This window comes from Manis javanica, chromosome 3, assembly GCF_040802235.1.
Source record: "Manis javanica isolate MJ-LG chromosome 3, MJ_LKY, whole genome shotgun sequence".
NCBI lineage: Eukaryota > Metazoa > Chordata > Mammalia > Pholidota > Manidae > Manis > Manis javanica.
In genome coordinates this window covers 195,763,584-195,786,389 of record NC_133158.1, presented here as the reverse complement: position 1 = coordinate 195,786,389, position 22,806 = coordinate 195,763,584, and the positions used below count along the sequence as shown (strand labels likewise).

The 22,806-nt window shown below is 46.6% G+C and overlaps 2 protein-coding genes across 13 annotated transcripts in view; one reads left to right on the top strand and one right to left on the bottom strand.

Moving 5' to 3' along the window:
* FHIP1A (FHF complex subunit HOOK interacting protein 1A) overlaps positions 1-22,338 on the top strand; it is a 252,114-nt gene extending 229,776 nt beyond the window's left edge. For all 8 annotated transcript variants that reach the window (XM_073232581.1, XM_036998555.2, XM_073232580.1 and 5 more), the window contains 5 exons: positions 6,429-6,619; positions 9,304-10,434; positions 16,152-16,330; positions 16,686-16,824; positions 22,045-22,338. In XM_073232581.1, coding sequence (XP_073088682.1) covers positions 6,429-6,619; positions 9,304-10,434; positions 16,152-16,330; positions 16,686-16,824; positions 22,045-22,298 — 1,894 coding nt within the window. In that variant the 3' untranslated portion in view covers positions 22,299-22,338. The remainder of the gene's footprint in view (positions 1-6,428; positions 6,620-9,303; positions 10,435-16,151; positions 16,331-16,685; positions 16,825-22,044) is intronic.
* Positions 2,409-22,806, bottom strand: part of GATB (glutamyl-tRNA amidotransferase subunit B) — a 122,342-nt gene continuing 101,944 nt past the window's right edge. For 2 of the 5 annotated variants that reach the window (XR_012129615.1, XM_073232586.1), the window contains one exon: positions 2,409-2,748. Coding sequence is in view for 3 of the 5 variants with exons in the window: in XM_073232586.1 (XP_073088687.1) it covers positions 2,668-2,748 (81 nt within the window). In the remaining 2 variants the exon portion in view is untranslated. Of the gene's footprint in view, positions 2,749-16,361; positions 16,696-22,806 lie in introns of those variants that run through there. The other 3 variants (XM_036998593.2, XM_036998586.2, XR_001855324.3) reach the window with 3 other exon arrangements.

Here is a 22,806-nt window from a genome sequence, read left to right as displayed (position 1 = left end):
AGCAGTAACTAATCTTAAGGCATTTTCAAGAACAAATCCAATCATAAAGAAATAGCCTGCGTTATCTGGATAGAACATTAGTTTTCTGTCCTAAAAGGATTACGTTAGCTCCCCAGCAAGCCTCTTCTGATATGACAGGATGCATTAGCAAGACCTAAATGAAATCTGTCAGAGCAACTTGCTAAAGCCTTTTTTATTGCCAAAAAGCAGACTTGGCCTCCGACGAGGGTACAAACTTGATTATATTTAAATGTTAAATGCTTAAGTAGTGATTGTTTGATGGCATGAAAAGCCACAGTGTTTTCCAGTGTACCTGGAAGCCTGGCCCTGCTCAGGAGGTTCAGAGCATTCCAACTCCGAGGCACCAGGTCAGATTTCACCCACATGGTGGGAGCTGGCCATGCAGTGACCTCTACCAAGTTAACTCTCATCCCCTGTTGACTGCTTATAAAGTGGCCCTTGTCCTGTTCAATACTCTCCTCTGGAATTGCGTTAGTTAAAAGTTCTTTTGAGACCTAGGTGAAGGTGAAGAGACCAGCTCACGATTGAAATATTTACATGTCCATGTCAGGGCTAGCCGTTTCCAGGGTGAGCAAGGACTAGCATATTACCAGGAAGGTGCCCCGAGGGCAGGTTATCACAGGTTCTGAAGGAGATAATGGAATAAATGCTAGACATGGCCACTTGGTCCTGGGCTTTCTGAGCCTGAGTTGCTTTGTTTCTTTTGTGAGGATGACTGTGGTAATATAATAATAGTAATAGTTGCCCTTAATTTAATACTTTCTCTATTTCTAATCCTACTGCACTGCCTGGGAAAATCCACGGGAAAAGGAAATGGGAGGGCATGCATAGACGTCAGGCACATGGTAGACAACACAGGAAGCTTCTACTTTCTGGTCTTTGTTGTCTGAACTGCTAATTTTCCCTCCCACATTTAAAAATTATTTTTAACTGCGGTAAAATGCACACAACATTAAATTTACCATCTTAACCGTACAGTCCCATGGTATTAAATACATTGGTGTTGTGCAGCTATTGCCACCATTATTACTCTTCAGCACTGTTTTCTCCTCACAAAACTGACACTCCGTTCACACTGAATTCCCCATTTTCCCTGCACTCCCAGGCCCTGGATGACCCTACTTCCTGTCTCTATGAATTTTATCACTGTAGGTGCTTCCTATAAGTGGAATCACACCTTTGCCTTTTTGTGCCTATTTCACATAACATAGTGTCTTCATGTTATTGCATATATCAGAATTTCTTTCCTTTTTAAGACTGAACAGTATTTTATTGTTTATATGGCATTTTGTTTATCCATTTATCTGTCAATGGGCATCTTGGGTTGTTTCCCCTTTCTGGCTATTGTGAATAATGCTGCTCTGAACATGGGTGAGCAAATACCTCTCTTCAAGACCTTGCTTTCAATTGTTTTGCGTATATACCAAGAAGTGGTATTGCTGGATCATATGCTAATTCTATTTTGAATTTTATATTGTTCTCCTTAACAGCCACACCATTTTACATGCCCACCAACAGTGTATATGGGTTCCAATTTCTCTACATCCTTACCAATATTTGTTATTTTCTGTTAAAAAAATGTATTTTAATAATGAAGCAAAAATGACAGGCAGATTTGAACAACTAGAAATAAAAACTGTGATTATTAAAGTGAGAAACTGAGTGTTTGGAGTAAATAGCATTTAAGGCACAGATTAAGAAAGAATTAATGAACTAGAAGATAGAGTGAAGAAGTTATTAAAATTTGCAGCAGAAAGCAATAAGGAGATAAAACATATGAAAACAAGGCTTTGAACACTGTTGGCTAGAATGATAAGGTGTAATTAACAAGTCCAATTAGGGCCACAGAGGGAGAGTAAACTGCTGATTTGTCTTGGCCTATTCTGGTTTTGGAATTCGCTGCCTCTTGTTGAGGTTTTATGAAGGGTCAACTGTGGTGATATCTGTGAAAAAACTTGAAATGATGTCTTAAGTACTACACAAATTTTAGGGAGGGGAATTTTCTAGAAAACACATTTTACTCTAATGAAAACAATGTCTTTTCTGATTTAGAATCTGAACCAAAAGCAAGGACAGTGAAAAAAATCCTTATTTGTCTAGTCATTTATACTTTATTCTAAGGGACATATAGATTTATAATCTATCCTTTCTGTTGTTGCCTCTGTAGTCATTTGAACGTACATGATAAACTTGTAGATCTAAAAGGCAATAGAGCAGTGAAGACTATGTGACTCCTTTTAATGAAGTTATTTGTTATGTGATAAATAACTATACATCAGTTTTTGCTGCAACCCACTCTTAAATACTGACATTTCAAAGTGATAATCCACTTGTGACTGATATGTTTCTTTCATTTAGCAAAATATTAGAAAGTAAGTTGAAATAAGTTACGCAAAAAGAGTGTTTTAATGAGCAGGAAACCAAGGAGAAACTGTCCCTCTCCACAGTGTGGCATCTGATGGGCCAAATGCAGGCAGGAAATGCTGAGTGAGGTGGCAGGTCACCTCCATATTCTTGGCGCTGTCCAGTTGAGGCAAAATTTAATTGCTTAAAACCCTGAATGCCATCTCTGAATATTCTGCTTAGGGTGTTTTTTCAGAAGTGCTGGCCCATTGTCAGGTTTATGAAATTCATTGCCTGTTGTGTTCAGATAGAGGCTGTTTTGCTTGAAGAGAATCTGTGTATATGCTTCAGGAATGTTTCCATCTTGCATGGGAGGTTAGGTGTCTTGAGGAGAGGGGAAAAAAAAGCATAAGATGAATAGGAGACATATGGCCAGAATGTCTTTAAAAAAAGATCTTTTTTAAATGTACTAATGCTGCCTTGTAGATCTTTCCCTGTAGGTGTATTATTGAGGTTATCATTATCTCATAGAAGCACCTTGCTTTTACCTCATTGTACTTCACTGCTTTGTTTTATGTGTATTTAATAACAGTATAGCAGTAGGCCATATGTGTCCTTTGTTATTGATTGGTTGTCACTGAATTGTTTCAGAAGTGGTGATGACTTATTTTAATAAGGGATGTCCAGGAAAATAGAAAATAGACTCAGGGTTGCAGAGAGTTGGGAAATAATGAACAAAGGGAAGACAGTACAGACTTATTATTTTCCTTCTGTATTGTGGGATGGCTTTGAGTAATCTGGACCTCTAAAACGAGATATTTATTGGCTTCTAATTACCTTTACTGCTTTTCAAATTTAAGTAAAATCCCCAAACAAAATCAGTAAAGTATAAATGAAAAGATAGTTGCATGGCAAGTACCTATACTAAATTCCTAAGTGATTTATTGGCAGTCACTCCAGTTTGATTTTGTAAATTTGGGGAGCTTCTGACCAATTCATTCCATTCCTAATTTTACCTGTAAATGATGGGAAGGCAGAGGTCAGTGTATAGTTTCCCAACTCTTCTCTCTGGGATAATCCTCCATTAGAAAGGCAGAGTAGAAAAACTGCTTTGAATACAAGGGGGCTTATTCATCTGAACTGAATCCCCTATTTCCATGTTATAGAACTGCTTCTTCAACCCAAAGGGAGTCTCTCTTTTATTTACACAGAAGAAAATTCTTAGTTTCTACTGAAGCATGTGTTTGCAACGTTGCACATTCCCAATAACTCTTTAATATAATTTCAAGCTACCCACTGGTAGTATTGATAAATAGCTCTATTAGGTTTGATCATGTTCCATTTTTTAAATACTTCAAACAAAGAGTAGAAATCTATGTATATTAACTTAAATCATGAAATATGCTTGGTTTGAGCTGTAGTCATTGAGTTCCTACAGCATATGAAAGCACAGCAACAGTTTATTTTGATCATAGAAATAAGGATACAGTAAATCCTGCGTAACCTGAATTTCCCTGGGCCTTGCCTGTATGCGGCAACAGAGGAGTTCAGTCGGCAGCCTCGGGGGTTTCCCTGGCCATTACTCTCGTCTCCCATCTAAAGCTTCCGCCCTCTGGAAAGCACTGGCCATCACGTCTGCGGGGCCCCAAGGAGAAGGGCTTCCAGGTGTTCATGAGCAAGTCTGTCCCCGTCCCCACTGCCAATGCAGCGGCTGTGTGGTCTTGTCAGCCCTGCGGCCCCTCTGGCTGGTGCTGCCTCCGCTCTGTCCCTGTACTGTGCTGTCCCACACCCCTCCTGACAGCGCCCGGCTGAGAGTGCCAAGTGCACTGCCTCCCCTGTGCCCTCAGGGCCCGGCCCTGCTGTGTGGGCAGGCAGGTGGGACAGGGCTTCTCTTTTCACCATTTTTGCTCACAGATATTTGTGAAAATGGCTCCTCAAATCTGTTAAATAATTCTTAACAGCATTTGTTTCTTCTCCAGTAGAGCTCATATACAAGCCCACAAAGCTGGGCCAGGGTGAGAACAGGCCAGCCCCTTTTCCGATACAGCACTCTGCTCTTTTGCCCTTTTGTTCTTAGGACCTTTGACTTTCATGCTGCTGAACTTATGAAAGTAGATGCCACCACATCAGACACGCAGGGAGTGTCTGGATCTTAGTGACAGTCTAGGTTTCAGGGGTGTGTGTTGTACGCCCATGGGTGTGGAGGGAGGAGACTAGGACCCCCTCGGCTACCTGGGTGCAGGTAGGTGGCAAGTTGTCATTTCACACCTTGAAAGTTATTAAGCACTCTAAAGTACCATGAAAAAATCTTTTTTCCTGCTGAACTCCAGGATGGCAGTGGTTCAGTCATTAATGTAAACATAGGTTTTCCTCATTTGGATCAACAGAAGAGAGAGATGATTTAATGTTTATAGGCCTCAAGATGTACCCTGAAAGTTGTATTTTTACCTTTTTCACTGAATTTTTAATCATAGCTTGCTTTCCTCTGTACTGCCTCTTTCATGAAAGCTAAATACAGAAACTGAAACATTCTGTTTTACTAAAGATGCAGGTTGTTTACATTAGGGCTCCTGGTCTTTGGGAATTGGCTTCTGTACACATGTGACAGTTGGCCTCTGGCTGTGAGACCTCCATCCCATCTTTGTTAAACAGTGTAGTCTTTCTCCACATTAAGGAAGTAGGCCATTCAAACACTTTATTCTACCTGTGAAGCCACTGATGTGGTCCAAGTGTGTCAAAATGATTGCCCTGATTTTCTGGTCCAGGTTCACAGTGATACTAAGATGCTTTTCACCAAGTGTGATGTAGGAAATGGGGCCCAGTGCTCCCGGGTTGGCCCTTGGCCACTGTGATACTGTGGTTTATGGTAATAAATACATACTTGGCCCTCATCTAGTTCCCAGCACAGAACTCCTAAAAACCTTGGAATTTCCTAAGTGATGAGAACAAAGGGGTCTTTTGTTGTGGTAATAAGGTGATCATGGACCTCACCTACAGATAGGGGCTGGCTGCCAGGAGAGCCAACAGTGGGATTGGAGGGTTGGGACTTTTGGTCTGAGCCCTGGACCTCCAGGGAGTGGAGAGCCCTCCCCCACCACACACCCGCCCAGGTTAGGTCAGTCACCAGTGGCCAGTCATGTGATCAACCATGCCTCTGTAATGAGGCCGCCATAAAAACCCCAGAGAACCAGGTGTGGAGAGCTTCCAGGTGGGTGAACACATGGAGAGTGGCGAGGATGGCGTGCTATAGAGGCTGTGGAAGCTCCGTGCCCCACACACTGGAACCGTGGCCAACCACGTGTCTCACTTTCAACTGCCCCCTGCCACTCACACACACCCCTCCCCCTCCCCCTCCCTCTCCCCCTCCCCCTCCCTCTCCCTCTCCCTCTCTCCCTCTCTCTCTCTTTCTCTGGAACTGTGGCGAACCATGTGTCTCACTTTCACCCGAGAATGTGGAGGTCTGTCCTGCGGAGGGGTCTTTGCCTTTTCAAAAAGCTGCTGTCATTCAAAACCAACCATGAGCCAGAGTTTGTGGGATTATAAGGCAGAACTACTGAGCACGTGCCTTGCTCTGGTAGTGTGTTATATTGAGGCAGACACCAAAATAATTGTGATGTGAGGTCGTAGCACTTTAGCAGCTGGCCGTTAACATGGTGGAGGGAGAACTCTATGCCAGAGCAAGCCCAGCAGCCCTCCCGGAGGTGACACTGAAACTGGACTTCATAGGATGATGAGGCATTAGGCAGGAAAAGGGGAAAACACATTCCTGGTGAAGGTCACAGAGGGTGCAAAGAGGGCGAGCAGGTCCACGAAGAGATGAGGAAGTTGGTGGAGATTAAATCGTGAAGCTCTTAAGTGCTCTGTGAAGGGGTGGTTCTGTCAGAAGAAAGAGGTCCTTGATGTGTTTTAAGCAAGGGAGGGAACGGAAAGGGTGGGTAGGGGGGATGGAGACTGAGGGCAGAATGAGCCACCCCTGGCTGTGACTGGTCCCGATTTCAGCTTTGTGGTGGCTGACTGGGCCCCCAGAGCCCCAGGGCTGAAAGTGGGCCCTTCCTTTCTCCCAGGTACCTGGTCCCCTGCAGCCACATGATGCTGAGCCAGCGGCGGGCTGTGAAGGAGAGAGACTGGTACTCTGTTTCTGCGGCCAAGCTGCTCGCCCTGACCCCTGTCTGCTGCTCCAGCCGGATCACCCTGACGCTTGGGAACCAAGAGAGGGATTATATTCTCTGGTCAAAGTGTGTGCACAACAGTTCAGGTAGGAGGAGCTCTCTAGTGATCATCTTTGAACGAAAGGATACCAAAGTCCCCTTGGGATGTGTGTCTCTTTGGGTAGACAGGGAACAATGTAGTGAGTCCCATTTCTTTATGAGTGACTGGTTGGGGGGTCCTTTTCCTCTTTGTAATGAGTTATGGACACTTTGTAATGTGCTGTTTGAAGTTTCCAATGACCTAGTTTATGTTCCCAGACCTTTATTTGAACTAGACTTTTCTAGTAGCATCCTTAAGGTCCAAATATGAAAACATGCGCCAGCATGTCTTTTCAGACAAATGGGGGTGGGGGTGTGGAAATGGCTATAGCTCAGATGGAATTAGCCCTTATTTAAATTTCCAAAATGACCCATTTGTGGATTCTTGCCTGCCAATAATATGTCATTAAAAAACTTGAAATTTGTGATATGGCATCAGTGATACGGCATCAGTATCCGATTCATTTGATTGATGTAGTGAGGGATTTTTCATAAATGCTGTTTTTACAGTAATTACCAGTACTCATGTACTGTTTGTCAGTAGAACTTGTATAAATAAAACTTAAATGGCCACCTGTGTCAACCATGGCCCTCTGGCAGGCAGCTGAAACCTCATTTGTGTCTCTTTGGGTGGTCAGAGGCTGTTTTATTTCAGTCCTGAGGTTGACTCGGGTGTTTGCAACGCAGATGCTGATATCCCCATAAGCAAGGTCACTCTGTCCACCCAGGTATAGTTCTCTTAAATTAAAAAAAATATATATATACATATATATTCATCTTAGACAAAATACATATTTCATTTAAGATCTGAGCTACTTGACTAAGAAAATATCAGCATATTTGGTATAAATTTAATTTTTAGAAATTAAGGTTGCCTTAGTGATTTTTGGTCTTTAAATAGAGTGTATCATGGAAATTAATAGTTTATGTGGAAGTATAACAAGCTGTATTTTAAATGTATTTTCCTGTTAGACAAACTAGTATAGATATCTTATGTTTTCTACCCAATAGTTATTTTTTAAAACATATTTGAAAATTGGTATGTTTTTATTTACTAAAAAAGTTGTTTCAAGAATGAATTTGTGGCTGACCTTAATGCAGAACTCAAAATGCAAGTCAAACATGCAATTATTGAGTACCTGCAACTTGCCACATTCTCTCCCTGTGTTACCACATTTAGTCCTTTGAAGAAAGTAGTATTCCTATTTTATAGACGAAGAAACAAACTCAGAGAGTAGATTCTCAGATTCCAAATTCCGTGTTCTTTCTACTGCCCTGCTTCTGGGGCTGCCTTACAGCAGATAAGTGCCCTCGTTGATGGATGGTAATGTAGGTAGGTAAGTAGATAGGTAAGTGGATAGATGGATAATGTGATACTGTGCAGTGGTTAAGAACTAGGATTCTGAACCTCAGCTTTGGTACTTTCTTGGGAAGATTACTTAAACTTTCTAAACTTTTTCCTCATCTGTAAAATAGTGTCTGCCTCAAAGGGTCATTGCAAGGATAAGTGAATTAGGACATGTAAAAGCTCTTAAAAGGCTACCTGGCATGTAGTAAATGCTAAATTAATATTGCTTGTACTCATGTTAGATGTCTTTTAATGTAAAGTGGATAAGAGACAAACACCCTTTTATAGCAGAGCTGTAAAAAAATGAATTCTGTCTACCCCCAGTGACATGAAAATGTGTATTCTCAAAGGTTCAATTCTAGCCCAGTCTGGTAGAGATTTAGATAGTGAGGAGATGAGAAGCTTGAAAGGGTGAGCAGTGAACGAAATCAGAACCAGAGGTTGATACGAGACAGCCTGTACTTGCGCAGTGGCTCTGCCACTGAGTAACGGGTGATGTCTTGTCTCTGAGCCTCAGCCTCTTCACCTGTAACTGGAGAAAATGATACCCCCCATTTAGGTTGTGAGGATTAAATTAGAGAGCATTGATAAAGTACCTGCCACGTAGTGGATGTTTAAGGGATGGTACAGTGTGTCTTTATCCTTGTTGGAGACCTTCTTTCTTTTCTGAAGGAAAATGAAAACCTTAAGGGCAGATGTTTTCACAGCTGTTCCAGTTACGCAGTTGAGAATTTTTAACATCAAAGGCATTCTTAGGTTAAAAGAACTATTTTGGTATAAAATGTCACTTCATCCTAAGAGACCCTTTGGGACATATCAATACCCCAATAGTTCTTAGGAAGGCAGAATGAGTTTACAGGCTTTTCTAACACCCAGGGTGTCCTAGAGAAAATCTATTTCCCAAATTCATAGATTATAGGGGTTCCACTTTAGAGTCAAGGTAAAACTAATTATTACCTACCCTGTGGCAGGTAATATATAATATTCACTATATTGCCTAATTTAATCCTCTCAATAACCTGAGAGGTTGCCATTATTAGCTTTTATTTCTCTGGTGACTGATACCAAATAACAGTTTTCAATTGCTATAGCCAGTGTCTGACTGGCCACATTGGTTCTCTATCTTCTGTGAGGGTACGGTTTCTATTGTTATCTTTCCTTCTCAAAATTAACCGTTTTTTACTATTCAGAAATCATTTAATCCGGAACTCTTAGAACCAGAGTAGCTGGTGGACAAAGCCTTAGCAGACCGCGTGAGTTGCCTGCTGGTCCCCCACCCTTGTCCCCACACCTCCCTTCAGGGTGAGAAGGGCTGGTGCTGACCTGTGCCCTGTCCCACCGCAGGGCCCGCGGCGCAGCCGCTCCCCGAGGGGGCCTCTGCGCCGGCCCGCGGGGAGGACGCCAGCGCCCTGGACGTGAGCTACCTGCAGTACCTGTGGGAGGCGCACGCCAACATCCTTGGCTGCGTGAGGGACTGCCGCGCCTGGTCCGCCCGCTATGACGGAGACTCCCCGGACCCCGACGCGTGGCTCCGCAGCCTGAGCGGCGAAAGCGCCAACAGCGCCGCCGACCCTGTGTTCGGGCTCCCGCAGCAGCTGCCCTGGAAGCCAGGGCCTCCGCCGGCCCCAGGGAAGAAGAGCCAGGCGGAGCTCGAGTGGGATGACAGCTATGACGCTGGCATCTCCTCGGGGGCAGGTGCGGGCGAGCCACGCGATGATGCGGACAGCTCAGGCCTGCCCGCACCCATCGATCCCCCCAGACACATCCAGGAGATGAAGAAGAACGCCATCCTGCTCTTCAAAGGGTCCTACATCGAAGAGTCTGACTTCCAGGATGACGTCATGGTGTACAGGCTGTGTGCTGAGAAGGACTCTGACGACACCAGGAGTTCCCGGGAGGACCCTGTAAGGCCCCTGACCCAAGCCCAGACTGAGGTTCAGAGCCCCCCACCGAACAATGGCCCCCTGCCCGGCCCGCAGCCAGAAACAGATTCAGAGGGCGAACATAGTAGGGACAGCTCGGACCTGTTTGAGAACACCCGCAAGGGACCGAAACAAGAGAGTGAGGCTGACGTAGCCCCGGGCTCAAACCCAGAGTCAGCAGCCCCCACCGCCGAGGCAGAGCGCAGGTCAGGCCCGACGGTGGTTAACCCAGGGGCTGAAGATTTCGTTGCCCAGTATGACGAGATCATTAAAGAGCTGGATTCCGGCCCCGAGGGCTTGCTAGGCTGCAACTGCTCCCCACCTGATACCTTACTTTTCACAAAAGAGCCCGTGGGGAAGGAAGAAGAGAGCCGAGGAGACAAGGAGGATGAGGAGGAGGGGGAGAAGGGACCAGACGACGAGGAGGATGACTTTGATGCTTTCATCACGGAAACCCCTGCCGAAGAGACAGCGCCATCCCCGTTTGGGGTGAGAGCTGAGACTGCATTTGCCGGTCACGTACCCGGGAGGACTCAGAGCACCCCGTTCACAGGTGACAATCTTCAATTGCATTCTGATTTCTGTTTTTGAAAGTACTTGTCCATTTTATAACAGGAAAGTAGGGTAGGTGGAGGCAAGGAGCATTATCATAAGAGCACTGACAGGGATTTCACTTTATTTTATATTACTTTGTCATTCTTGACATGACTGTCATTTCTGTTTTCCCAGCAAATTAGAAGTTAACTTTTACTGTTGACTAACTTTGAGATGTCTGTGATAAAGTTAGGACGGATAAAACCACACAGGAAATCCAGTTCATTATTTAATAGCCTCACTTCCTTTAACCTAATTAATTTTCTCCTTAGCATGTGTTTTTATGTGTGCTGAAAAAGAATATGGCTCCCCCACTGGTTGGTTGGTTCTCTGCTCTGTTCCCAGCTTCTGAACAGTGAACAGGGCACACAGTAGGTGGTCAGAGAACTTGTTGATTGTGTAGCTGTGAATGTACAGCAGAGGCCATTGGGGCTAGTTACACCTCTACTTGGGGGCTCATTTCAGAGAACCACAAAATCTTTACCCCAAAATACATAGAGCAGACCCACATCCCTGTAACTCTGCTGAAGAATGGGTGTGTGTAGAAATCAGGTAAGAGGCCAAGGAGTAGCACCGGATATCAGATAAATGTATTGGGGTGCGGAATTACAGACATTTGTAGAAATCTATAGAGAGTAAGAGAAAACGTTATTGAATATTAGCTTTTAAATAAAATCTGAATCTGTTAATCATGGTACTGAGAGAACTGGCAAGAGGGTTGGTTCATCAAGCTCAGGGAGGGCTGGGGTGAGACCCTCGGATGACATTCAGGTAGCAAGAGGTCCCTGAAGGAGCTGGCAGCACAGAGGGACAGACAGTGACCTTGAGGTCAGGCCTGTGGGGGAATCCTGGCCCTCGTGCTTCCTGCCATGTGGCCTTGGGGTCCTAGACCCTCTGTCTGCTGCTGGGAAGGCTGAATGGTACTCTGTAGGGTCATTACCCCTGTTACTGCAGGCAACCCCCAGCAGCCTCTGCTGAGGCGCATCCTTCCCCAGCCAGGAGCGAGTGGCTTCGTGAGGGGAGACCATGCTCCCCCCAGCTTGGGTCACCCGAAATAGGTGAAATCACACTGCCTTCTGCTCCAGCCAGGTAGGCTTACTATGATTTCAGGGAGCTCTTCCACCCTCCTCCAATACTTATTCATCTATTTACCAGTGCCTGAAAGTTTATTTAAAGAGAGAGGAAGCTTTTAAGTCCACAATTAGAAGGCTTCAGATTCTATTTGAGATAACATTTCATTGTCACTGGGTTTTCATTAAAATTCAATCAGTCAATAATCATAAGTAAAAAGGATTAGATAGTGTAGATTTTTTGCACAATTTTTGCAGTTGATATAGGGAGGGGAAGACAGGAACAGGAGGACGCTGGCAGACAGCAGGAGGGGCCTGGAGCTCCAGCAAGCAAACAGGCAGAAGTAACCTAGCCATGCCCCAACTTTGCCTGAGGCCTGCCCCATTTACTGGGACACAGCAGGGAAGCCTAGCTTCGGTGCTTCCAGGACAGGGCCACCCATGACTACCAAGAGAAAGACTGCTCTCTAGAATGCCAACTTTCTTATAAAGGGGCTTCATCCCTGGGAAATGTGTTAATTGAGGAAACAAAATATAGCTAGGGCAAAGAAAATAAAAGTTAATATAACACCTGTTAAATAACATCAGTGTTTTGCATAAGATACACCTGAGAACTAACAAAACGTGAGTTTTTTTATACATATAGGTAATTTTAACTAAAACCTTGCCTGTCTCCTCCTTCGAAACTTGTACACAGCTTCAGGAAGCATCTTTCTCTTACCACATATGTAAAACTTTGTAGTTGCCAGGCTTCTGAGTATGTTCTGTAGCATTAGGTCTAGCTTCCATCTCTCTGGAATCTGGATTTCCACTGAAACGGATTTGCTTCCCAGCAAAATCAAAACATTCCATTTCATTTATCTGATTAGTATTATTTGTGCATTCAACAATTTTCTACTGATCCCCTAATTTGGCAGGTTCTGTGCTAAGGTACTAAGGACACAAAAATGAAGTACTTTGCAGACTTTCATGGGAGCCATCAGCAGAGAACTCTGCTGGCCCGTGAGACGTGCATCATTGGGCATGTTTGCCAAGGCCTGGGGGAGCCCAGGAGAGGGAGCGGGACAGGCTTCCCTGAGGATGGGCACAGTGAGCAGGAGCTACCGGAGGAAAGTAGCTGAGAACGACAGTCCAGGCAGAGGACCCGACAGGCAGAAGGCAAAGGAGCCTGACAGCACATGGGTATGACAGCATGGGTGATGGGGGCAGAGAACACGTGAGTGGGATGGGAACCGGAAAGCTTGGTTGGTGCTGGTTTCAGGGGGTCTCTGAGCCAAGCCGAGGAATGGGGACCTTGTGCTCTGTGCCTGAAGAAGCCCTAGAAGTGTCGGAGTTGGCGAGGGACGTGACTCGATCTGTTTGAACTGGCTGGCCTTGGAGTAGTGTGGAGAGTGCTATCGCCCACTGGAGTGGGGAGAGGCTGGGGCCGGGAAGGCCAAGAAAACTGTGTCATATTAAGAATTCAGAACGCATCAGTGCTGTGATCTGGTAGTTGTGTTTCTAGGAGTGTTTTCCAAGCTGTAGTCATGTTTATGTGCCAAGATGTGTATACAGAGATGTTCACTGCAGTGTCGTTTATATGTCCACCAGTAGGAGACTCTTTTCCTAGTGCAGTATCCATGGCAGCCCAGTATCCCATGGCCTTGCAGTGAGAGAGCCAGCTCTGTATGTGCGGATATGGGACAGTCTCTAGGGTATAGTGAGCTGAAAAGCAAGGTGCAGACCAGTGTGTGGAGAATGTTGTCATTTGGTTAAAGAAAAAACAAAACCTAGGAGGCAAACAGATACACATACACACCCCTGGAGATAGTGTGTTGGTGAAGAGTACTGACACTGGAGACAGATGGACTGAACGAAAATTGTAACTCTTTTCATTTACTAGCAGTGTGCACTTCACATTTTGCCCTGATGTGGATAAATAGTGGGAATAAAGAGTAAACATACTTCATGCAGTTGTGAATATTTAAGTAAGTTGGTACATGAAAAGAACTTAGAACACTTCCTGGCATATAGTGATGAATAAATGTTCCTTAATAATAATTCAGTTATTATTGATTTTGTTATATATATAAAACATTCCTGGAATCTGCTCACTAGAATCTGCTAATGGGTTGCCTTCAGGGAGGAAGTCTGTTCTCTATTGTATACTTCTGTACTATTAAAGGAAAAAACAAAACATTTAAATAATTTGACTCTCTCTGAAAACAGAAAGTGGTAACTGGAGTGCAGACCAGAAACAGTGGGATGGGCACAGGCTGTGCGGGCCAGGAGTGGAGGTGGGAGGGGAGACCAAGGCAGGGAAAGAGGATGCGCAGGGCAGAGCCAGGAATGACAGAGAGGGGCAGCAGAGACTGCCTAGTCCTTCTGAAAATTTACCTATATTATGGGGGGGAGGGCCTATCTGTCCTAGGAGAAGAGGGGAAGAAAAAACATACCCCCAGCCCCTACAGACCTGTGGCTTTCTGAACTGTAGCTGCGATTTTTGGGTTCCAGCTGTGTACCAGTTTCCCTAGCAACTGGTTTTTGCTAAGCAGTTTTTTCCTAAGTGCTAGAAATCAGCTAAGAATAAAACAGGAATTTGAAAGGGTTTAATAAATGTTTCTTACTGCATATGCCTAACAAGTTGTAATTAATGTCCTTAGTGGATTATGCTGACAGATCGCCAGCCTTAACCTAATACTCTGCCATTCAGGGGAGGGGGTGATGACACTCTCCACGGGAAACGAGACCCAAGCTGGTTTTTGCTTTTGGTTTTTCCCCCCTTCTGTTGGTGACAGACTGTAGCTGCGTCCCCCACACCCCCATCTGGCACAGTCAGCAGCTGTCACGTGGGTAGAGTGGCTGCATAAGGCGAGGTACAGTTTGAGGCCATGGGAGGGAAGTTGTGGGCTCACACTGAGGATGTACGTTTTATAGGAGGCTGTCCCCACTTAAACGTGACTTAATTCAGCTGTCTTTGCTTCCTCTGGAAGAATCAGATGCTGAGCCTGGGACTGTGGGTGAGTAGGCGAAGGGCTAGGGAAAGACTCAGTCTCCAGAGGTGAGGAGGGCAAGCAGCAGCCTTCTCGAAGTTCTGCCTGGAAGGGTGGAATTGTGTTGTAATGCCCTAAGAAGAGTTACTGGTCACATTTCTGGAACTAGATGGAATCCATCAGGTTGCTGTCCAAGTGGGGTTCCAGTCCAGAGTTTCTAATGTGGTGGCAAACTGCCAGTTTTGTTCTGTAATCCAGCAAAATGCAGTTCTGTTTTGTACGGGCTTCTCCAAGTTCTGTTTACTTGATGACTTCATTGACCTCCTGTGTCACAGAATGTGACTGAGGAGCTGGGCCCCATCCCAAGGATGGGAAGCTGGGGCTGATCTCAACACATGAGGGGCCTTAGAGACCTCCTGTGTCTTCCTAGCAACACGAATATTGCCATTATCCTGTTACTTGCCTGCATGGAGAAAGGGCTCCAGTTTGGTGCTCCCGTTTCTCACGGATAGCTTGTTTCCTTACAAAGAACTGTTACCCTTTTGCACTACCAGGGCTTCTGACTGAAGCTTCTTGTGATGAAGTACGTTTCTGTTAAACTCATTTTAATGTCAGTGAAGTCTTCATAAGGCACGTTTATTCATCAAGGGTTATGTGCTTTTGTTATAAATATGCCACAGTTTAGTGGCATCATCAATAGCCCCACTGGGGGAAAAACAAAATTCTCATTCATTTTGTTTAATGGACCACTTTTATGGTAAAAATGGAAAACATCTTCAAGTAGTTTTATTAATGCCAGATTTATTTTCTTGATTTTCCCTGTCTTTGATGAACTCAGACATGACGCATATTAATTTCCTAGGGATTCAAATTAGTCAGAGCTCCTTTTTGCCTAATTTTTTAAATGAACTACTTTTGTAGTCATGGATTCTCTTTCGTAAGGAACCTATGACATGCCAAACTGTATCTCCTCAACTTGAGTTCCCTCCACCTCCCCTGAAAGTTAAAGTGTGCTTCTAAGTTGCCCAGGGCCACTAGAGTTACAGCCCAGGCCCCAGTCACCCCATCTTTCTCTTCCTCTGGTTCTTCCACATTGTGGCATTGGACAAGAATGAATCTCTCTCCTGGCCCTTGTTGGGGATAGACAGTCCCTGTTTACAGTGTTGTTTTGGTAAACAGTTTGTATGTGTTTGGTATAACAAAAAGGTTTTTTGTTACTAAAACTTTTCATGGCTTCTAATGTTGGCATCATTGCATCATGAGATGACGGATGTCACGGTTTTGAGATTTGGCAGCTCCGAGAAATACAGAATCAGTATAGAAAGGTGCATTTTGATTTTTAAAATTAAATTTGTCATCTGATATTTTTCAAGGTATATGATAATTTTCCAAGTATCAAAATTGTTCATAGAGTCAGAAATTAGCTCCCATGCGTATTTTTCTGTTTCCTTTCTGTGGGGGTAATTTGTTCTATGTTCTGGTTTGAGACAGGAGGAGACCTGGCTCTATCTGCTGTGTCTGTGTTCAGTCTGCACCCAGTGGGCCTGAGGTTTGGGAGCTGTGGCTCTTTGTTGTCGAGGAAAGCTGTCCCCTGTGTCCAACCCGCCCTGAGGCCTTGTGTTCTCTCCGTGCAGGTCCATTTGTCAGTGTGGTCCTGTCGAAGCTGGAGAACATGCTGGAGAATTCTTTGCATGTGAATTTGCTGCTTATTGGGATCATTACCCAGCTAGCCAGCTACCCCCAGCCTCTCCTGCGCTCCTTTCTGCTCAACACCAACATGGTCTTCCAGCCGAGCGTCCGCTCTCTCTATCAGGTATGTCAGCTGAGACCACATCTGTGCTTGTTGATTTCATGGGTGCTAATGAGCATGGTCCTTCTCTCCTTTCCCTTGATATATATATATTTTTTTTCAAAATCCCTTTGTTCTAATTTATTTGCTCTCTTTCCCTGTCCTATTACGCTGGTTGTGTATTCTAGACAAACTGCATAGCTTCATTTAGTCAGATGTTGCAGGGGTGCCCTACCAAGACCCCCTGGGCAATTAAAAATGAGCAAATGCCTATTATCCTCAAAGTTCCTGCAATGAGGGTATACCTGCAAGATACACTGGTAACTGACGGTGGGATTCGGCTGTGAAGATTCTGCATCCTTAATCTTGTTTTTGGTAGGTCCTTGCATCTGTGAAAAACAAGATCGAACAGTTTGCTTCTGTGGAGCGAGACTTCCCAGGCCTCCTCATACAGGCCCAGCAATACCTGCTCTTCCGAGTGGACATGTCTGACCTGACTCCTGAATCCCTAACCAAAGGTTAGCCAGCTTTCTCCCCTGCGCCTTCAACCCCTCCTCCACTGCCCCAGTCTCCTGATTTAGGGTCACTGATGCTCCACCAGCTCCTGGGCCTTAAAGCATCTAAATATATTTTGGGAGGAGCCTTACCATAGCATTAGTAAACCTAATGAGAGGTTGGCCCAGTTCCCTGTGCTGGCCTGTAGCCCGTTGGGAGGGTGTAGCAGGGCATAGAGACTGGTTGAGGAAGGCGTGACATGGACTTTGTCACCAGGCCAGAATAAATAACTCGCACATACAGGGCAGAAAGAGGCACTGTGTGCACGCCCAGAGCCGCTTCTGGCCAGCCCTACCCTGAGGAGGGCACCCATCTCTTCTCTTTATTAGGTTTCAGAGACTCTCCGGCCCTAAATAAATGTGCTTTAGGGCTCTAGAAGGTAGAAACTGTTCCTTTGGGCCAGGAGAAGTGGTGCTTATGCTTGGCTTCACACTGCTGAGAGAGCCTTTCGTCACTCTAGAGGTGTTAATGGTAGGGGGCGAGCTGGGCAGGGCGGTGAGAACGGGCCTGCTGGCGGGCCGGCCTGTGGGGCGCCACTGCTTCGCCTCATCTGAGCTCAGGTTGGATGGGTTGGGCGGCCAGTTGTCTTCCATGCTGTGACGTGGGCCGTGGTGAGGGCCAAGCAGGAGGTGCCCAGTACTGCCCTGGCTGCTGCTTCCCTCCACACAGACAAGGCAGGCGCCTCAGGACAGGTGAACAGTGGAGGGCAGGCGCTCAGTCCTGGGCTAAGGGCATGTGATCAGAAATGAGGCTGGGAGTGAGAGGCAGCAGTGTAACCCAGGGCGATCGTTAGGCCTTATGCAGGAAGCCGGGAGGACCCTGGAACTCCGAAGGCCTGACCTTGCCTCTGTGCAGGTCTTTGACCTGGTCACTGCCTTGCTGGCCTCCGTCCTTCACTCTCAAGTGAAGGGTTTATTCTCCATCTCTCAAGTCCTTTCTGGCTGTAGGACTCTGACATGAGAGCCCTTAGGCTTCTACGAGGCAGAGTTTGAAAGAAACGGAGGCCTGTGCCCTGGTGAAATGAGGGGGCAGGCTTTAGGCTTTGGCCCTGGAGAGCGGGGAAGACCACTCAGAGGGAAAGGAGCCTGCATCTCTGCGGGAAGGTGGGCTGCAGGCCCCTCACGGCCTTTCCTGCTGCATGGACAGTCTCTGCTGTGTTCCCCCTGCCGCTGTAAGTCACCCTGTGAGAGGAAGTGTGTCAGTCAGCTTTTGTACATAACAAGCCACTGCAAAAACAGTGGCTTAAAACAAGCCACTTATGAGTGCTCAGAGTCTGCGTGGTGACCTGGGGTGATGTGTGGTGGTGGGGGTCTATGTGTCTCACCAACCAGCAGGTTAGCCCTGGCTTCTCAACATCATGGCTGTAGGGTTGCAGGAGTGACAGCAGGAGGGTACAAACTCTTTTAGGGTGTGTCTCAGGACTCACACAAGGCCAGTCCTGCATTCTGTTGGCCAGAGCAAGTCATGGGCTCAGCCCAGGTTCCGGAAAGGAGCAAAACCTCCCCGTTGATGGGAAGAGCTGCAAAGGATTGTGGCCATTTTTGCAATCTACTCAACAGAAGGTGGATTGGATTGAGTCCCTTGATATTACCTTCCAGGCTTGGTCTTTGTATTTTACAATTTGTAAAGTGCTTTCCCAGGCAGTCAGTTTTTATTTTCAAACAGGACTGTGAAATGGGCAAGAAGGTACAGCTGGCTTCATTTTCATATAAGGAACTGAAATTCGAGGCCTGGGGTGGAGCCAGGATCCTGGAGCTCAGGTGCCTGAGGCTGCCCGCCAGGTTCATGGAGCCACGGGGCACACACTTACCGGCTTCCTTGGCTTTCCTTGACAACAGGACATTGAACCTTGACACAGATGTTCCAGGCGGGGGATGATGGGGTGGGGAGTGGCAGGGGGCCCTCATCTGTGTGCATCGTCCTGGCTTCAGGCCACCTGATGTCCCTGGCTGCCAGGTACATGTCAGGGGAGTTGGTCCTGCTGAACACAGCTGTCGAGTTGGTCAGCTGTGGGTGATGCTTTCTAAGGCTTGTGACACTGAGGGGATTTTGACTGGTAGGAAGCTTCTCTTGGCATAGAAGAAATCCTTTTAATGAAATTTTTCAGATTAACTTTCTAACTTCTTTTAGGCTAGCAAATTGAGACCCTCCTCTCAACTTTAAATCTCTAAACTCACAGAATGAGAAAGGTGTCTATCCTCTTCTACTAAGCTGACAACTGAAGCACTGAGTGTGATGTGATTGTCCATAAATGAGCTGAATCTGGTAGCTTAATTGAGAGTTTTGGGAAGAGGCCAGATATTGGGGTTTGTCTGTGTACTGTGCACTTTGTGTAACACTGCTGATGGGGAGAGGAGTAACGGATTTCTCTCCTAACTTCTGAAGTCTTCTGCTGTTAGTCTTGAAAACTCTCTATTGTAGCTTTTCAGACTCAACTCAGAGCAACATTTCAGAAACCATGGGTGACCCTGACATTTCCTTATACTTCCTCCCTCCCTACCTTTTTCTTCAGGTGCTCGCGTGGGCTCGCAGAGCCCTTAATAATGGCATAACTCCGGCACCTACAGCCAGGGCCACTCCATCAGGCAGGCCCTGGTAAAGAACAAGCCTCCACACTAGTGCTTCAAAAGGAGCTCCAGTCCATGTGACCGCCACTCCAGGCTGGGGGCACTTCCCTGTGCCAGCTGTCACACTGTTATTCTTGAGACTCTTAGTCTCTGGGCTCAGCCATTTGCCAGGCTTTTCATTTTCCCCTCAAATACTTCCTGAACCACAAAGGTTGTATATGCTTGTGTTTACTCATGTCTGAGTCCTTTCACTCTGATCTCTAGTTCTGGGAGGTCAGGTAGGTATTATCCCATTTTACAGAAAAAGAAGCAGACATTATATGATAAATTGTTGCCACGCAGGGGCCACGACTCGGTTCTCCTCGGCTTTGAGTTGAGAGTCGGCGGTGCTTGTGACCCACTGAAGGGCCAGTGCCATGCCGAGGGGACAGAGCTGCTGCAGGATGTCCCTGCGGGTCCCCGGGTCCCCTGCCCCCCAGGTGCACTCTGGCTTTCAGTAGTGAAGACAGTTTTGCTTCTTGGATTCCAGCAGGGTAAATGAGCCTTAGCAATGTTAACACTTAGAATTCATCGATCAAATTGGATAAATGAGCCATCAAAACCCTTTTTGGGTAGAAGAAGAGTGAATTTGGAAGAGAAAGATAGAGATGAGGAATATATGAACCAGCTCCAGGGGGACCAGGTGTAGGGAGACCTGATGGTGGTTAGTTTCTTCCCTCATTCATCCAGCAAAGGTTTATTAACTTCTGCCATGAGTAAGGAGAGTGGTGGGGCCGAGAAGGACACATTGTATAGGAGCTGGGCCTCAGAAATCTCAAAGTCTAGTAGAGGAGAAAAAACGTCACCACCCCACAAGGCTGAAGGGCAGTTCAGGCCTCGGCTGGTAAATAAAATGGGGCGGGAGACTGAAGAGCAGTTCCTTCCGGGGCAGGAACAGGAAGCACTCCGTGAAGTCAGGGGCAGCCAGCCTGACAATGCTGGGATGTCTGACCCCAGGGGGCCCCCGGGTACATCATGTGTGCTGACTCAGTCCTTATGACTCTAGGTGCCTTTGACAGATGAGGACATTCAAGGGCAGGAGCAATAGCAATTTGTCTGATGTCACTTGGCCAGTAAGTGGCAGTCTGTGTTCTTAACCAAACAGGTGCCGCTTATGGCTAGTAAAATGCAGGTGTGCAGAGGTACTCGGGAAGGGAATTCCAGGCCGGGGAGCCGGTGTGAGCAGTGCAGGCCTTGGTCTGGGCTTAGTGCCCACGCAAGTCCCACTTCCCTGGAGAGCTCTGCGGGGCCCTTTGGAGAGCTGTGGGCCGGAGGCCAGGGTGGGCTACTGAGGGGCAGTCTCCCAGGCCAGCGGCCTAGCTCCGGGCTGTTACCCCTCGTCCTCACTCTGTTGTCAGGAAGTGTTGTGAGTTTCTGGTGAAAGGCAGCAGCACACAGATTCTGAACAGCTTTTCCCCAGTTCTTTATGGCACCAACTGTGGTAAGATTTAATCTAAAAGGATATTTAAAGCAGTAAAGCAGAGGACTTTTTTTTTCACACTAAAGACTGTAGTACTAAGATGTGGAAAGTACTATAAATGTCAAGAATTTTTAGTACTGTCGTTAAGCGCCACTCTGAGAGGGGTGTTGAGAAATGGGACTGGAGTCTAAAAAGCAGCCAAAATAATGAAGAGCTTGAAAATAATGATTTATAAGGAGCAATGAGACTGTTTGAGTAGGGGGCAGAAAAAGGCATCAGTAATTCCTATTAAAATATATGGAGGATGGAGATGCTCAGGAAATAATGAGGCAGGAAAGTTGAACCATTTTAATTAATAAAACAGATTTGGTGTGAAATACAAATCAGTTGAATATGTTAAGGTTTGGGCTCACATCATCTTATTAGACTGTGTTACAGAAACTGAGATTGAGGCCCCTGGAACCTTCATTAAATGGAGTCTCGCAGCTACTCTCTCCCACTAATGCCCACAGTTGCGGGAAGTTCCGTTGTCTTACCAGCACCCAGCTTCTTCTCCATTATTTCCAATCTTGAAGAGGCCTCTTCCATTCTGTTGACCTCAAAAGGCTGGAGGCCCCAGCTGGAAGGAGGCCCTAGGCTGGAGTGTGAGCGCAGAGGGTGTGGAGGGCGTCAGTGCCCCCCGCCTGCCTGCTGCAGCTGGGCTGTGTGGTCAGGGCATCTCTGGTGAAGGCAGGGTGGTCACCCAGCACCAGGAGGCTGGGGGAGCAGGCGGAGCCTCTGGACATCCCTAAACAACCATCATGTGAGCTGGGGCTTTACATGGTAGGTGCAACGACAGGAGATACTTTTTCATTTGCTCCCTGTGTTCTGGGCGTGGAGGGTTTCGATAGCCCTGTGCAGGATTTGGGATGAGGTTCCCTATACAGGATTTGGGACGAAACTCTCTTATCACAGGCCCCATGGTGGAGGCCGTGTGTGCCGTGGAGCGGAGTAAGGTGTGTGCTCGAGGGCTGTCTTCAGATGTGAGTCAGTTGCAGGAACCGACCCCCACACCAGGCCCCCCCCACTGGCCCCCCTCCTCACACCCACACTGCACTTAAGAGGTGGACACAGAGGGTCCCGGAGGGCCACCGTGACCGTCATCTTTCTGGTTTCAGATCCCAATCAGGATGCTTCCAGGACCGGAAGTGGCCAGAGCCTTTTGGATGGCCCCCCAAGAGTGCCTCAGCCCTTCCTGACACACAGAGCCACGGTGGCCGAGCCGCCGCCGAGCCTGCCCCTGCCAGTGAGGAACGCCATGCTGGCCGCCGCCCTCTTCCCGGAGTTCCTGAAGGAGCTGGCCGCCTTGGCCCAGGAACACTCTATTCTGTGCTGCAAGATCCTGGGTGACTTTGAGGACTCCTGTTGCTAGCTTTTTTTTTTTTAAATAGAGGTTCTTGTTTTTTAAGGTTTTAGTGTCTTGATTGAATGTTCAATGCAAAGCTGCTTACAAAAATTCCTACTTTGATATTTCCTGACAATACTTGATTGGCGGGGAGGGGAGCTGCTGTATGACCCCCTCTTGAGCCGGGTCTTCCCGCCTGATGCTGCATGGAGTGTGAGTCACATGCGGGTTGCTCCTTGGGCAGGTTTTCTTTGCTCAGTTTTTCTTCCTCAGGCTTTTTGGTGGTGGTTCTCCCATCCCTTTGACTCACTCGTCCTGCAGCTTAGATCACGCTAAGCGAATACCAGGGTCGGTGAGTTCTGGCCGTACCCCAGATCAGGAGGCTGGCTTTTCAACAGCACATGAATGTGCATCTGCCCCCATCACCTTCTCCATTTTATAAAAGAGAAGAATAAAGCCCCTCTTCCCTCCATCACACAAGCACACACCATGTGTCCCTCTGCCTTTTATTTCCAAGACTTGTATTCCACCCATG